Source organism: Enhydra lutris, unplaced genomic scaffold (assembly GCF_002288905.1).
Source record: "Enhydra lutris kenyoni isolate GAN:26980312 unplaced genomic scaffold, ASM228890v2 scaffoldscaffold88, whole genome shotgun sequence".
NCBI classification, from domain to species: Eukaryota; Metazoa; Chordata; class Mammalia; order Carnivora; family Mustelidae; genus Enhydra; species Enhydra lutris.
Window position 1 is genome coordinate 1,677,575 of NW_019154172.1, and position 14,019 is coordinate 1,691,593.

General features: G+C 52.3%; 1 protein-coding gene and 1 long non-coding RNA gene across 2 annotated transcripts in view; one reads left to right on the top strand and one right to left on the bottom strand.

The window, feature by feature from the left end:
- Positions 1 to 6,203: 6,203 nt before the first annotated feature.
- LOC111161967 overlaps positions 6,204 to 14,019 on the bottom strand; it is a 45,532-nt gene continuing 37,716 nt past the window's right edge. Inside the window, exons 2-3 of the long non-coding RNA XR_002641551.1 lie at positions 10,685 to 10,775; positions 6,204 to 7,920 (exon numbers count right to left, since the gene is read on the bottom strand). This is a non-coding gene — a long non-coding RNA (uncharacterized LOC111161967). The remainder of the gene's footprint in view (positions 7,921 to 10,684; positions 10,776 to 14,019) is intronic.
- Positions 8,797 to 10,694, top strand: LOC111161965 (C2 calcium dependent domain containing 4D). Its single transcript, XM_022526066.1, has one exon. It carries the CDS (start codon positions 8,797 to 8,799, stop codon positions 9,859 to 9,861), a length of 1,065 nt encoding a protein of 354 aa, XP_022381774.1. The 3' UTR covers positions 9,862 to 10,694.

The window sequence follows — 14,019 nt, forward strand, 5'->3', positions numbered from 1 at the left end:
AAAAATAGGCCTTTGCCTTTGGCAATGAGGAAGATGAGGGTCTTCTTTGCCACGTGGGAGCAAAATCAATATTATGGTGAGTGAAAAGATGGGTGGGAATGACAAGTGAATCTAGATGATTCTTTCTAGGAATGTTGTTGTTGTTGTTGTTGTTGTTGTTGATGAAGTTATTTAAGGAAAGAGGGTTGACTATATTTATAAATTGCTTTGGAAGGAGCTAGTGGAGAAAGGCTGACACTCTAGGAGGGAGAGAGGTGTCATTCAGCAGAACACCTATCTGGTCTCAGAGATGGATTGAGAGCACAGGTGGAGACAGCATCAGTGACTCTGATACCAAAAAAAGGAGTTAGTAGAAGGGGGAGTGCATAGTAGGGGGGAGGGGAAGGAGCTTCATGCCAGAGGACTTCAGCGTCCTCAGTGAAACAGGAGGCAAGGCCCTCAGTGAGGAGAGGGGTCTGGAAGAAGAGCAATGATTGCCATACACCACTGCGGGGATCAGAACAAACCGACCAGGTACACATGGGCAAAGCATGCAGAAGGCCCAACTGCTGGTGGAAAATGGGGGTCTGGAGTGTACTGACCTGGGATGAGCGGGAGGTGGGAGCCAGCTGGCAAGACTACGGGACAATGGCCAGTAAGCCAGGCAAGGAAACAGCGGTGACTGAGGAAAAAGAATATGGCCGGCACATATTTTTAAGAAGGAATGGTCTGACATGAAGGAGAAGAATACAGACTGAAGGAGGAAATCGTCACCAAGGAGAAGCCAGAGCCTCCTCTGAGCCTGCAGAGGAGAGAAGTGGGAAACTGAGCAGCGGCCTCCGGGATGGGCAGAATGCCATCCAAACTAAAGGGGTGCGGGCGAGGCCCAGGAAGAGTTCAAGGGCTTGAGAAGTTTTACCAAACAATGAGAACTCCAAGGGGGCATATCACAAAGGACTTTATTATCAAGTGTGGTAAAGCCAAATACTGAGACAGGTATACCTTTACATCTCTGAAGTGTCACCATATTTTAAAAAGAATGGACATAAAGTCCAGCTGTTGGTGTGTAGGAGTCATTCAGGAATCTGGCAGATGGAAGCTCTGCTGTCTTTAACACATGACTTCCAAGATCATCCTGATGTTGACATCTAGTTGCCAGATGAGAGAAGAGAGAATCATAACAGAGGTGTTTGGGGACCAAGCCTCAAAATATTTCCATTGATCAGAACTCAGTCACGAGGCCCCACTAAACAACAAAAGGAGATTGATTGAAAAACATGGTCTAACTATATGTTGGGGAAGAAAGGGAAAAGGTTAGGATGAATAGCTGGTAACCATGGTCTCCGTTTGAGAGGAGGATGGGCAGAGGAAGGAAGAGTCTATATCCAAACCCTCACCCTGGAAAGTGAAGAATTCAAGTTCGGGCCTAGGCTGAGGTTCCAGGAGCTGGGGCCCCTACCCTGGCACCTCTAACAGAAACAGGCATGGGCTGGAAATCTACAGAGCTGGGAATGTCTTGGGCAAGACCCTACAGCAGGGCTGGGAATATCAGGCTTGACTGGATAAAGCAGGCAGGGATCCTGGTAAGGGAAATAAGGTTATCGGCTGCAGGCACACTTCTCTAGGCTCTAGGGCTTTGAGAAGTCCCTCTCCTTTCCAGGAGGTCAAGTATCACAGCTTTCTAGGTAGGAAAGGGGAGTTGCTGCCTCCACACTTAAAAAAAAGTCATCGGAAATGCAACTACTCTAAAGGTAGATGGAATGGAATCCACTGGCCATCCTGGCAAATGAGGCAGCTTATACTGCTTAAACCAGAGGATAGGGCTGCCTGGGTGGCTCAGTCAGCTAATCATCTGCCTCTGGCTCAGGTCATCACACCAGACTCCCAGAACAGAGACCTTCCTTGGGCTCCTTGGGCTCCCTGCTCAGCAGGGACCCTGCTTCTCCCTCTCCTGCTCTCCCTGCTTGTGCTCTCTCTCTCTCTTTCTTTGTCAAATCAATCAATCAATCAATCAATCAATTTTTTAAAAAACAAAAAAACAAAACCAGAGGATATGTTTTCTCCAGGTGCCTGAGTCCAGTGCCAAGAGAACCGAAGAGTAGATAATGCAATTGTAAGAGCAACCAGTTCAAGAAGGCAGGAGATACTAGCTCATACCAGCTCTTAAAAAAAGGGCTCCTAAGGCCTTCCTGGAACTGCAGAGCTAAGTCATTCATCAAAGGTCTTAGGTAAGGAGCCAGAGCTGTAAGACACAGCATATCATCAACTCCATCACCTGCCAGTGCCCACAGTGAACATTGTAGCAAATCATGCTGAGGCCACTACTCAAGGCCATGGGGCGGAGAGCTTAGCAAGGCCCAAAAGCCCAGGGAGTCTTATAGTGCTTGCCTGCCTACTTGGGAGAAAGTCCTGCCTGCCTCTTCATCAGGCTTGAACCCAGATAACTTCTGTAATGCCCAGTCTTCCAGGGGTCCCTCTACAATGGCACCAGCAGGAATAAGGCGATCAAGGCCCTGGGTCACATGTGATGTTCTCCAGGAGTGGCAGTGATAGTGCTGGTGGAGGCGAGGAGGCAGCACTCTGGGCCTCATTGAAGGAAGCAATTCTGCTCCAATCCAAAGACCTCTAGGGTTCAAGAAAAAAAAATGCTCTTTAACATAGAAGATCTAGCTTCTAGCCTCGACTCTGCTACTATTTGGCACATCATGGCATTCTAGCTCTGTTCCTTGTTCTATAAAAATGGAAGGACAGGTGAGGTGACACCTAAGTTCCTTCCAGGTCTGACATCTTGTTCTTGTTAAGTTGACCTGTGGTTCCTCTGTGCGCCAGTCATTTGCTTGATGGCTCTCAGATCCCTCCTCCTCCCCTCCTCTGCCTTGGACTGGGCAAAGCCAGTGCCCACAACCTGGGAAACCAGGCTCCACTGTCACTCGTCTTTTTTTTTTTTTTTTTAAGATTTTATTTATTTATTTGTCAGAGAGAACGCCCGCGAACACAAGCAGGGGGAGCAGCAGACAGAGGGAGAAGCAGGCTCCCCGCTGAGCAGGGAGCTGGATGTGGGACTCGATCCCAGGACCCTGAGGTCATAACCTGAACCAAAGGCAGACGCTCAACCAACTGAGCCACCCAGGTGTCCCGTTGTCAACTTTGAGAGGTCTTTGAGAGGCTCTGGTGACTGGTTGGAAGGCAGGAAGTAGCAAGAAGTTAAGAGAGTTCTCCCCTTCTCTGCTTTGAAAGGCTATGTCTCCAAGGTCCCAGATTCTGCTAGACTGTCCTCACCAACCTATCTGCCTTTTTAGCTCTTTCAATACCTTCGTAACAAGTTCCCCGTGTTAAACTCCCTCTGTTGAACTGCCCAACAGGTGCTGTTTTCCTCACCTCACCTGACCCTGACTGAGGCAACCAGGCTGTGAATTATCTATCTATACTCCGTTCTCAGTCCCACTGCTGTGCGACCCAGACAGTGGGTGTGCTTGTATGTGCCCTTGATTTTATCCACCAAGAGAAGGAAATGGAAGGAGAGAGGGAGCCAGAAAGTGAACTATCAATGACTGAGCACAACCCTGAACCAAATCTCTGCCCATTTTCTCCCTGCATTTGTACAACTGAATACAGCTAGAGAAAAGTCTCACAACCATGCTGTTTGGTTGCAGCATAAAGTTACGGCTGCTATCCTCCAGGCAAGCCTGCAGTACTGCCCAGCTGCCAGCTTGCATTTCCCTAGAGCTTTCACTACCCTGTCCTCCTGGGTGATTGTTCCTTTCCTGGTACCTACCCAAACCCTAGAGTCACCTCCTCCTCCAGCCATCATCACTCTCAGCTGGTAACCTTGCATCCTGCTTCATGAGCAATTAGGAGCATTCAGAGAGAAGAAGCTCCCACCACCCACTCCTTCACCTTCTATCTCTACTTAGTTATTCTACTTTCTCTTCAGTAACTGGGTGAACTGTCTGCATAGCAGGCAAAGGACAACCCCCAAATTGATTTCCCATGCCCAAAACCTATTTCTTTGTGTCTACTCAGGAATATCGCTGCATTAATTCTCGTTTGTCTCTTCTGCATTACCAATTTCCTCCTTTCTATGGAATCTTTCTCATCACCATACAAACATACCATTATTTCTGTGATTTAAAAATTTCTCTCTTGGGGCGCGTGGGTGGCTCAGTCAGTCAAGCGTCTGCCTTTGGCTCAGGTCATGATCCTAACATCCTGGGATGGAGCCCCACATCAGGGTCCCTGCTCAGCGGGGTGTCTGCTTCTCAGTTTCCCTCTGATCCTCCTCCTGTTATGCTTACTCTCTCTCTCTCTCTCTCACAAATGAATAAATATAAAAAAATTTTTTTCTCTTGATTCCACTTCCTACCCGGACCACTACCCCACTTCTCCCTGCTCTTTCAGCAAATTCTTCAAGAGAGGTTTGTTGGGGTTTTGGTCTGGTTTTTTTTTTGTTTTGTTTTGGTTTTGGTTTTGGTCTCTCTTTTCCCTAATATTTCTGCATCCTACATCCAACTCTGCATCCTACTGCTTCCACCACTGCACTGAAACTGCTGCTAGCATACTCGTGACTTTGCATTGCTAAATCCAATGATCAGTTCTCAGTCTTCATCTTACTGGATCTTGCCACAGCATCTGACACAGCTGGTTCCTCTCCCCTCTAAGTGTCAGCATGCCCAGGGCCTGGGTGGTTCAGTCGCTTAAGCATCTGCCTTTGCTCAGGTCGTGATCCCAGGGTCCTGGGATGGAGTCTCACATCAGGTTCCTTGCTCAGCGGGGAGTCTGCTTCTCCCTCTGCCCCTCCTCCCATTCGTTCTCTCAACCTCTCTCTCTCTCTCTCTCTCGCTCTCGTAAATAAATAAAATCCTTTAAAAAAAAAAATGTTGGCATGCCCAGGGCTCAGTCTTGAGCCTTGAGCCCGGGGTCCTTCCTCTTTTCTACCTATACTTCATCAGGTCTCTTGACTTTAAATTCTATCTTCATTTCTCTTGGTGCCCATGCTTATATTTCCAGTCTGGACCTTTCCCCTGAGCTCCAGGTTCGTATATGCATCTGCTTATTCAATGTCTCTATTTAGATGTCGGCAGGCATTTCAGACTATATAGAGATAACACTGAGCTCCTAATCTTTCCTCTTCTCAGCCCATTCTCCATTCTTCCAGTTGCTCGGCCCAAAAACCTTGGATCGTTCTTTCTCTTTAGATGGGGATGGATCCATTTATTGACTTGATCTTCAGAACAGATCTAGAAACTACTACAACCCTGATCTATGCCCCAATCATCTTATGCAAAGATTAATTCATTAGTGTCCTATCTGGTTTCTCTAATTATGCCCGTATCCCCTTCATTTTGTTCTCAACATAGTCACCAGGCAACCCTTTTATTTTTTTATTTTTTTATTTTATTTATTTATTTGACAGAGAGAAATCACAAGTAGGCAGAGAGGCAGGCAGAGAGAGAGGAGGAAGCAGGCTCCCTGCTCAACAGAAAGCCCGATGTGGGGCTTGAACCCAGGACCTGGGATCATGACCTGAGCCGAAGGCAGCGGCTTAACCCACTGAGCCACCCAGGCGCCCAGGCAACCCTTTTAATACATGGCAAGTCATATTACTCCTCAGCTCAAATAAAAGCTAAAATTGTCACAGCAGCTACGGGTCCCAACAACATCTGGCTCTGTTAACCCTCTGACTCTACCTCCCCCTCACTCATTTTGTTCCAGCTCTGCGGACCCCTTTGCCTCCTTGAACACTCCAGGCATGCTTCTGCCTGAGAGCCTCTCATTGATGATTCCTTCTGCCTAGAATGCTTTTCCTTCAGAAACCCTTTTTCTCTCCATGTTGTTACTTCTCAAGTGTTCCCTTCTCAAGGTGGCCATCCCTGACCACCCCATTTAAAACTGAGCGCTCCTCTATGATCCTTTATTTTCTTCCCAACACTTCTCATAAACTATACTTTTTTTTTTTTTTTTTTTTTTAATTGTTTTATCATCTTTTCTTCCTCTGCTAAAGTATCAACTTCAGGGTGCCTGGGTGGCTCAGTGGGTTAAAGCCTCTGCCTTTGGCTCAGGTCATGATCCCAGGGTCCTAGGATCGAGGCCCGCATCAGGCTCTCTGTTCAGCAGGGAGCCTGCTTCCCTTCCTCTCTCTGCCTGCCTCTCTGCCTGCTTGTGATTTCCATCTGTCAAATAAATAAATAAAATCTTTAAAAATAAATAAATAAAGTATCAACTTCAGCTGGCTAGGAGATACATCTGTTCTCTCACTGCTATATCCTCCAGTCCAGCACAGTGCTTGGCACATATAGGTGGTCTGTAACTGAATGAATGAAGCCACAGAATCAAACTTCCCTGAATTCTACCCTACCTCTGGACCTCTTATTATAGAAGCCAAAAATGTCTGACCAATGCCAAAGCCTGGAGTTCTTGGCTGTCACACTCCGCACAGACCACCCTCCCCAGAAAGGACACCAGGGCCTCGCTGAGTCAGGAGCCATGGGACTAGAGGGTTTGAGGTCACCAGGGATCTCCACAAAAGAAACATATGCTCTTTTAAAACTCTCAGGTATCAGATGTCAAAATAACCATCTTGTTTCCTGCATCTTGTTGTTGTTTGCAAGTTTATTAACTGTCTCTTCCTTTAGCCTGCCCCCATTCTATGTATCCCCAGCACCTAGCACAGTGAATGGATGAATAAATTGATTCAGATATAATTCTGCTTAATGTCATTAATTCATTCAACAAATCCTGATTGAGCACCTGCCTTATCCTAAGTGCTGCCTTCATGATGCTCACAGTCTAATAAGATGTTAAATAATCACATACAAAAATCACAGAGGGGAAAAAAAAAACCTGTGACCAATGACCAATGACCCCAAAATATGGGGTGCTGTGAAAGTATACAAACAGAAGCCCCTAATTTAGATGGGAGGCTGTCAGTGAGGGCCTCCAGATCTGAAGGATGAAAGGGGGCAGTTGTCCCAGGAGAGGGAACAACCTATGCAAAAATCCTAAGGAGGGAATGAGCCTGAAGCCTTTGAGAGAGTGAGGGATGGTGGGTGCACTTGAGGGTCTCATCTTGCTAGTGGTGGCCTGTGCTTTGTGGGATCTGCCTGCAGGGGAGGGGACGGCAGGAGAGGCACCCTCCGTGTTTCCAGTTTAACAGCCTTCTGCGAAAGACAAGGAGCACAGGCCAGCTGGCGCTTGACCCATTGATAGAACCAGCTCTGTCTTCAGTGTCTCTATGTCCAGAAATCTGAATCCTGGTAACTTTTCCTTGAGCCAGTATAGTTCAGAGAACTAGTCACACTGCAAGTCCCTCTGACTGAGAGTTAATGTGATGGGTCCAGAACAGAACAATGTGGGGGGACTCCATCAAAGAGGGCTTTGCAGAATATGCAGTGCGTGTGACCATGACCATGGGTTTCACCTAGCAAGCCGAGGGTAGGGCCCGGGCAGCACAGAGGGAATGGAGGCCACTGCCCACTGATGACCTCCTTCTTCTTCCCTGCAGAGAGGGGCAGGGCCCAGGACTGGCTTGCTGCTAGGAACCTGGAGGAAGGAGTTAAGAAGGCCGGGCTGATGACCGTGGAGACAGAGCTCTGTTTATCCAGGAAAAGAGGTCGTGCGTAGGCAACAGAGGCCCCTGCCAGCTCCTCCCAGAAGTCCTGGGCTGGGGGAGCAAGCTGGAGAGGAAGCTGCTCCCCTCTGGGCTCTGAACTCCTGCCAGCCAGAAGCCAGGAACCAGCGGCAGCCCACGGGTGAGGCCTGCCCTCCGGGCGTCTGACGGAGCCAGCTGTGGGCTCGGGCTCCCAGGCAGATGGTCAGACGGTCAGGATGTCACGGTCCCGCGGGTGGGGCGTGGGTGTGTGGTGAGGGACCAGCGGCGAAGCCTCCGGGAACGGACTCTGGGGGTGGCAGAGAATCAATACCGCCTTTGTGCTCAGTGGTTTCCTAGGGAGAGAAGGAGTGTAGTGGGAGTGGCGGCCCAACAGCCCGCCTTGCAGACTCAGGATGCCCTGGGGCTGGGAGGCTGCAGCAGGACAACAAGGGCTTGGGGAGGAGGGTATTCTGTGACCCCCCCCCCTCACCCCCAGAGGTGCGTCTCCTTGGACCTGCCCTGGGGGCTCGCAGGGCAGCAGCCAGGTGTGCCTCGAGTCAGCTCCGGCGTGGAGCCACTCAGAAAGGAGAGGGAGGAGCAAGAGGAGGCAGGTGGGGCCAGGACCAAAGGATGGCTCAGGTTGAAGAGGCGCGCTCCTGGCTGCCAGGAAGGTAGCCGGAGCTAGCTTCCTCCTTCCTCTGGGAGGGGAGCCAGACAAGACCTAGGAGGAGAGTCTGAGTTCGGGATGGGCGAGGGAGAAGGGGATGAGCTTGCCAACGGCCTCTGTGTCTCTTCCGGGGAACAGGATGTCCCAGCAGGGTTCGGGATCTGTGTCCGTGTTTGTGACTATGGACCTTTCGGTAGTTTGAGCGTGTTCGTCCATTCTCCTAATAGTAGCCTAGAGTTTCAGTGGGTGTGTTGGGCTTTCTCACTGAGCATCTTTAGCACTAATGGCGGAGTCTGAGATCTCGGGCGCCTAAGGCGTGCATCTGCAAATGTGACTTTCCGATGCCCTGATGCCCTCCGTTTCTCCTCAGGCCCCCAGGCTTCACCCGCCCTCCCCTTGTTTTTCCTGCTCGGATAGGGGCCCGTGCGCGGGGGGAAAGTGCGCCGTGGCGGACCAACCGGTGTATGTTGGTCGTATCACCCACTTCGGGACCTCTTCTGTCCTCCGCAGGCCTCCGCCGGGAACGCTAAATTCGGACTTTCCCCACCCCCACCCCCACTGCATGTGGCTTTTGGAGAAAGCCGGCTACAGGCTGGGGCCCCTGGAGTCCAGGCCCCGATGGGCGCCCTCCAGCCTGCTCCCCAAGCGCCGAGCCCCGGGCCCGCCCGCGCGCGCCTGTCCCAACGTCCTCACTCCCGATCGCATCCCGCAGTTCTGCATCCCGCCGCGGCTCCCGGACGCTGGGGGCCCCGAGCCCCTGGCCGGGCGCAGCCTCCCCGCGGCCTGTTCGCTGCCCCACCTGGCAGGCCGGGAAGGCTGGGCCTTCCTGCCCGAGAGCCCGCACACGCGCCGGCGCGAGTCCCTGTTCCACCCGCTGCCGCCGCCCGCCGCCGCCGCCGCCGCCGCCGCCGCCGCCGCCGCCGCCGCCGGGGGGCTTTCCCCAGCGCACGGCTGGCGGCACGTCTCCGCCCCGGACCTGCGCCTCTGCCGGGCCCCCGACAGCGACACGGCCTCGTCGCCCGAGTCGTCGCCCTTCGGCTCACCGCGGTCACGCCCCGGCAGGCCCCGGCCGCACTCACTGTCCCCGGAGGAAGCGAGCTCGGCCGACACCAGCCTGCACGCGCCGCGCCGCACGGGGCCGCCGCTCTTCCACCTGGACTTCCTGTGCTGCCAGCTGCGGCCGACCAAGGAGAGCGTGCTGCGCCTCGGGCCCCGCGGCGGCCAGCTGCGGCTCTCGGCCGAATACCAGGCCGGGCCCCGGCGGCTGCGCCTGCGCCTGGTGAGCGCCGAGGGCCTGCCGCGGTCGCGGCCCAGCCCCGGGAGCGGCGGTGGAGGCTGCTGCGTGGTGTTGAGGCTGCGGCCGCGCGTCCGTCCGCGGGGCCAACGGAGCCGCGTGGTCAAATGCAGCGCCAACCCCATCTTCAACGAGGACTTCTTCTTCGACGGGCTGGGCCCGCCAGACCTGGCCGCCCGCAGTCTGAGGGCCAAGGTGCTGGACAGGGGCGCAGGCTTCCGCAGAGACCTGCTGCTGGGGGAGTGTGAGACGCCCCTCATTGCCCTGCTGCCCCCCTTGGGCGGGGGGCTGGGTCTGGGGACCTCCCTGGCGCCTGCCCATCTCAGCCTGTAGACTGAGAGAATGTCACTTCCTCAAAGAGATCTCCTCTAGGTCTGCGTATTCTTTCTTTTCGTCTGCCCAGCTTGTATTTATTTTTGCTAATAAAATGTCTGTTTTTAGCAGGATCTCGCCCCTTGTTGGCATCCTATGCTCCGATCTGCAGCCTACTCTTTTCCCTCCACCTTGGCTACACCAGGGATGGAAGAAACTCACTTACACCGAGTTAGAGCCGACCTCAGGTGGTGGTTCTCAAACTTGAGTGAGCATTCGAATAATCGGACATCCGCAGTCTTGGGCTCCATCCCCAAGAGATGCTGAAGCTAGATTAATAGGTCTGGGCGGTGTAGGTCCTAAGGCCCTGTCCAAAAAGGCCTCCACCCCTTCAGGGGGTCCTCTAATCACTGAGTCACTCCAGAAAAAGCTTTGTGACTGAAACCAACATCAGCCACCTTTCCCCCAAGGGGGTTCCTTGGGGCTGCATAGGGGAAATCAGCAGTCCCCCACCCCTCTGCCTCCCCACTTGTACCCACATGTGTCCTGAGGAGAAAAGAAATTTCTGTGTCTTGAGAGTGAGTCAGGAGATGTCAGCACACAGTGCTGAGTTAGGTGTTTTCTCTCTTGCCTGTGCCACCCTAGCGGGCAAAGCTGCAGCCAAGAGTCCAAGCAGCCCTTGAGGACTGAATGGTGGAGAAAAACTGTCCCAGGGATTGAGATGGGAAGGGCGTCTTACCTGAGTGTGAGAGCTCTTCTCAAAGATGCTCTGAAAGGCTACCCCCGTGAGTAGGGGGAGGGTGGGGAAGGAGAAAATGTAGGTCACATTGTGTTTACCTCCTACCTGAATGTCCCTGACGTCAGCAGTGACCTTCTTCTCTCTCTGTCTGTCTCTCCACCCTCCCTGGAGTTGGTTCCTCTTGGCTCATGCCCGACTTAGAGGAAAGAAAGAGGGATGGGGGTAAGGAGGGAGAGGAGGAGGAAAGCAATGGGCCAACCTAGCTTCTTTCCCCCTCCCCTTTGGGCCCTTTCTCAGTTTCCATGGTGCCTTGAACCAGAGACGAGCCTGCTGGATCCTGATAAAGCTCAGCATGAGTGGTGCTAACAAAACACAAACGTACTTCGCTCAGATCGCCGGGATGCCTTCTCCCTCCCCTGATTAGGTACCCCCACCAGCCGCCCCAGCCCAAGGCCAGGGAACCCTTGCTCCAGCCGTCCACCAGGGGGTAGCATTGACCAAACAATAAGAAGGGCTAACCGCTACAAGGATTATCACCCAGCAAGGAACTGTTCAACAACTTGTCAACTCCTTTATTCTTCCCAGCAACTCCCTGGAGGTTTAAGTACTTTTGTTAGCCAATGTGACCTTGGGCTTTATTCCTATAGTGAAGAGTACAGTTAGGATTCAAACTCAGAGGGTCTGGCTCCAGACTCTGGGCTCTTAATACCCCACTATATCTCTAAGTGCCCGCTGCCACCTCCCACCCTGGTCACTCTGAAAGGTGTCTCCTCCTTCCCTAGAAGGACAGTGTTCCCATTTTTTTTCTGTGAAATCACCCATCGGTCTAGCTCTGTCCTTAATACTGTCCTTCTCCGTCAGTCCCAAATCCCCCCATCACAACCTTTGATGAGCAACTGGATTTGATGCCCATTTGAAAGTCCCTGGAGAGAAACACAGAGGTCATTTCACTTTCATTCATGCATTCCTGCAACACAAGGTAGGGAGGCCCCACTGAGGTGCCAATGATCAAAACAGACATTGGGATCAGACAAGTTACAAAATGAATAAGTAAAATGTTAAAAAAAAAAAAAGAAAAGAAAAGAAAGAAAGAAAGAAAAGAAAAGAGAAGTTAAGTTACTTGGTAAATGTTTTGGAGAAAAAGAAAGCAGGAGGGGGCCTAGGAAAGGGGAGTCAGATAAAGGGAAGGGAAGACCATAGGAATGGATGGGCCAAAACATCGTTTTTTAGCCACAGTTCTTTGGACCAGGTCCTGTAGCTTACCTGTGTTTTCCCAGTAATCATCACAACTGTTCGGTAAGGAAAGTACTGTCATTCCAGTCTTACTGAGAGGTAGATCAGAGAGGCTAAGTAAACTGGCCTGGGAACGGCCTGGTTGCCTGGAAGGTTTAGGACCCTGGCTCCCCCAGATCTCCCACCCCACCGTGCTGCTCAGAGGAGGCTGTGAGGTGGAGATTCAAAGAGCGACTCACTCAAGTCACAGCTATGAGCTGTTCCCCTGTGCTGGAGGCCAGGGTCCCCAGAGGAACTTCTGTGTTCTGTTTCTGTGGCTGAAGTCACAGAAACGTGTCCCCGGACAAATACGGTGCCAAGAATCCCTCCTGTGTGCACACTGCTGGGGCCTCAAAGCCCGTTCCCAGGAGTTACTATCATCCCCTTTTACACGTTGCGGTCATTGAAGACTCATAAATAGCAGGCCATGTTCTTATCCAAGTCTTTCAGCTCCCAAAGTCTCAGCCTCCATCTTTCAGCACTCGCTGCTGTGCCCAAGCCTAAGTGATCACAGATGTTAATTGACAGATGAGTGGTACAGGCAGGTCACCATAGAAAGTTCAGGGCCAGTAGCTGGGGTCAAACTCCTACTGTTTCATCCACCCACAGTGGCCTTTGTGACAGGAAGGGGGAGGGGTGGAGACCTTGAGCTCTACAGATGTTTCTAGAGCCTCTGTTATGCTTTTTTTAATGGTTGAGGAGGAGGGAGGTACAGCCCCCTGCCTGGATCACTCCCATGGGTTGAGGTCTCCCCAGGCCTGGACCTCCTAGAAAGGACCCAAGAAAAGTTGTCCTCATCATTGACTCAGGTTTCCCAGAGGGGGTGGCCCTGGAAGGATGGCGCTGGGGCAGTATGGGGCCTGCAGGCTGCCCAGACCCCACATTCTTTCCATCTTCACACCCCCAGGCCCTCCCTGGAAAGGCAGGCTTGCACTGAGCTTTAAGTGGTTTCTGTGGTTTAGAGGGTGGGGAGGAAGGGAAAACAAGTCGGTGACTGCTCCCCCAGTTCCAAGCCACCACCACCACCCTCTACCTCCTCCAGGCTGCTTGCCCCCTGCTTTGAGATTCCCCAGTCTGATAAGGGAACTTGGGCACGTGGGGGTGAAATGATTCTCTGATCCCTATCAGCCTCTTCCTTGCATAAGAATTGTAAGAATAAATTTAAGGAGGGGAAAAAAAAAAACCCAAACACTGCCCCGCTTTGAAAGGACCAATTCCTCCAGAAAAGGGGCTGTGATTGGAGCAGGAGGGAAGATTAGGCATGAGGGGGGACTTCCCAAAAGGATGATCACAGTAACTTCTTGTCCTAGGGACAAGAATCCCAGGAATCCATGCTTGGGAAAGGAAAGGGGTAGAGATCCTGGAATGTCCAGAAAGCACATGACTTGCTTAGGCCAAGATGCCAGGACCCTGTCTTCCAAAGCACCAGTCACTTCCTCCCCGCCCTACATAGTGGCACCAGTGGCGTGGCTGGGAGAGGCAGTCATACCTGTGGTTTGGGGGGGTAAGCCCGATAGCCTGGCATGGTGCCCCCAACCAGGAGGTCAGAAAGGGCCCTGGGAGACCCAGAATCACAGAAGTAGAGAGGCTGGAAGAGGAGACAAGACGGAGAGGCACGGAAAACAGAACCATAGACAGGAAGGGGCGGACAGAGAGAGACAGAAAGGATCCTAAGTGGAGCAAAGCCAATCACTGGGCTGGGAAAGGGAGAGCAGTACAGCGGGATCCCAGCCTTCCCCTGTACCCCTGTCCCTCTGCCTCTGGGCTGGCTCTACTTGTCTGCCAGAGGGCACCAGGTGGGGTGGTACTTTGGAGAGCCTTGCCTCTTAATCCAAGCCTGCCCGAGGGGGAGAGTACCAAAACACGTCTGCATCCTGTTCTGTGTGGAGAAGTGTGGTCCAAAGAAGTGTGGGCCACTTAGATGTGAGGGCCCTCCATTTACGAAAACGGTGTGGGGGACACACCGTCAGAATCTTGGCATAAGAAGGTCCCCCAAAGTGGCTGCTCCACTCTTCCTCACTCCCTATCCCCTTGCCCACCATCCTAGGAGTTGGGAAGTCCTTCTTCACTTCTAACCTTTGTCCTTCAAGCTGCAGCCACTGGGAGATACCAGGAGTTACCCAGGAATGGAGGTGCTGATGGCAGCAGAGTGCGAAGCTCCAGGGTGG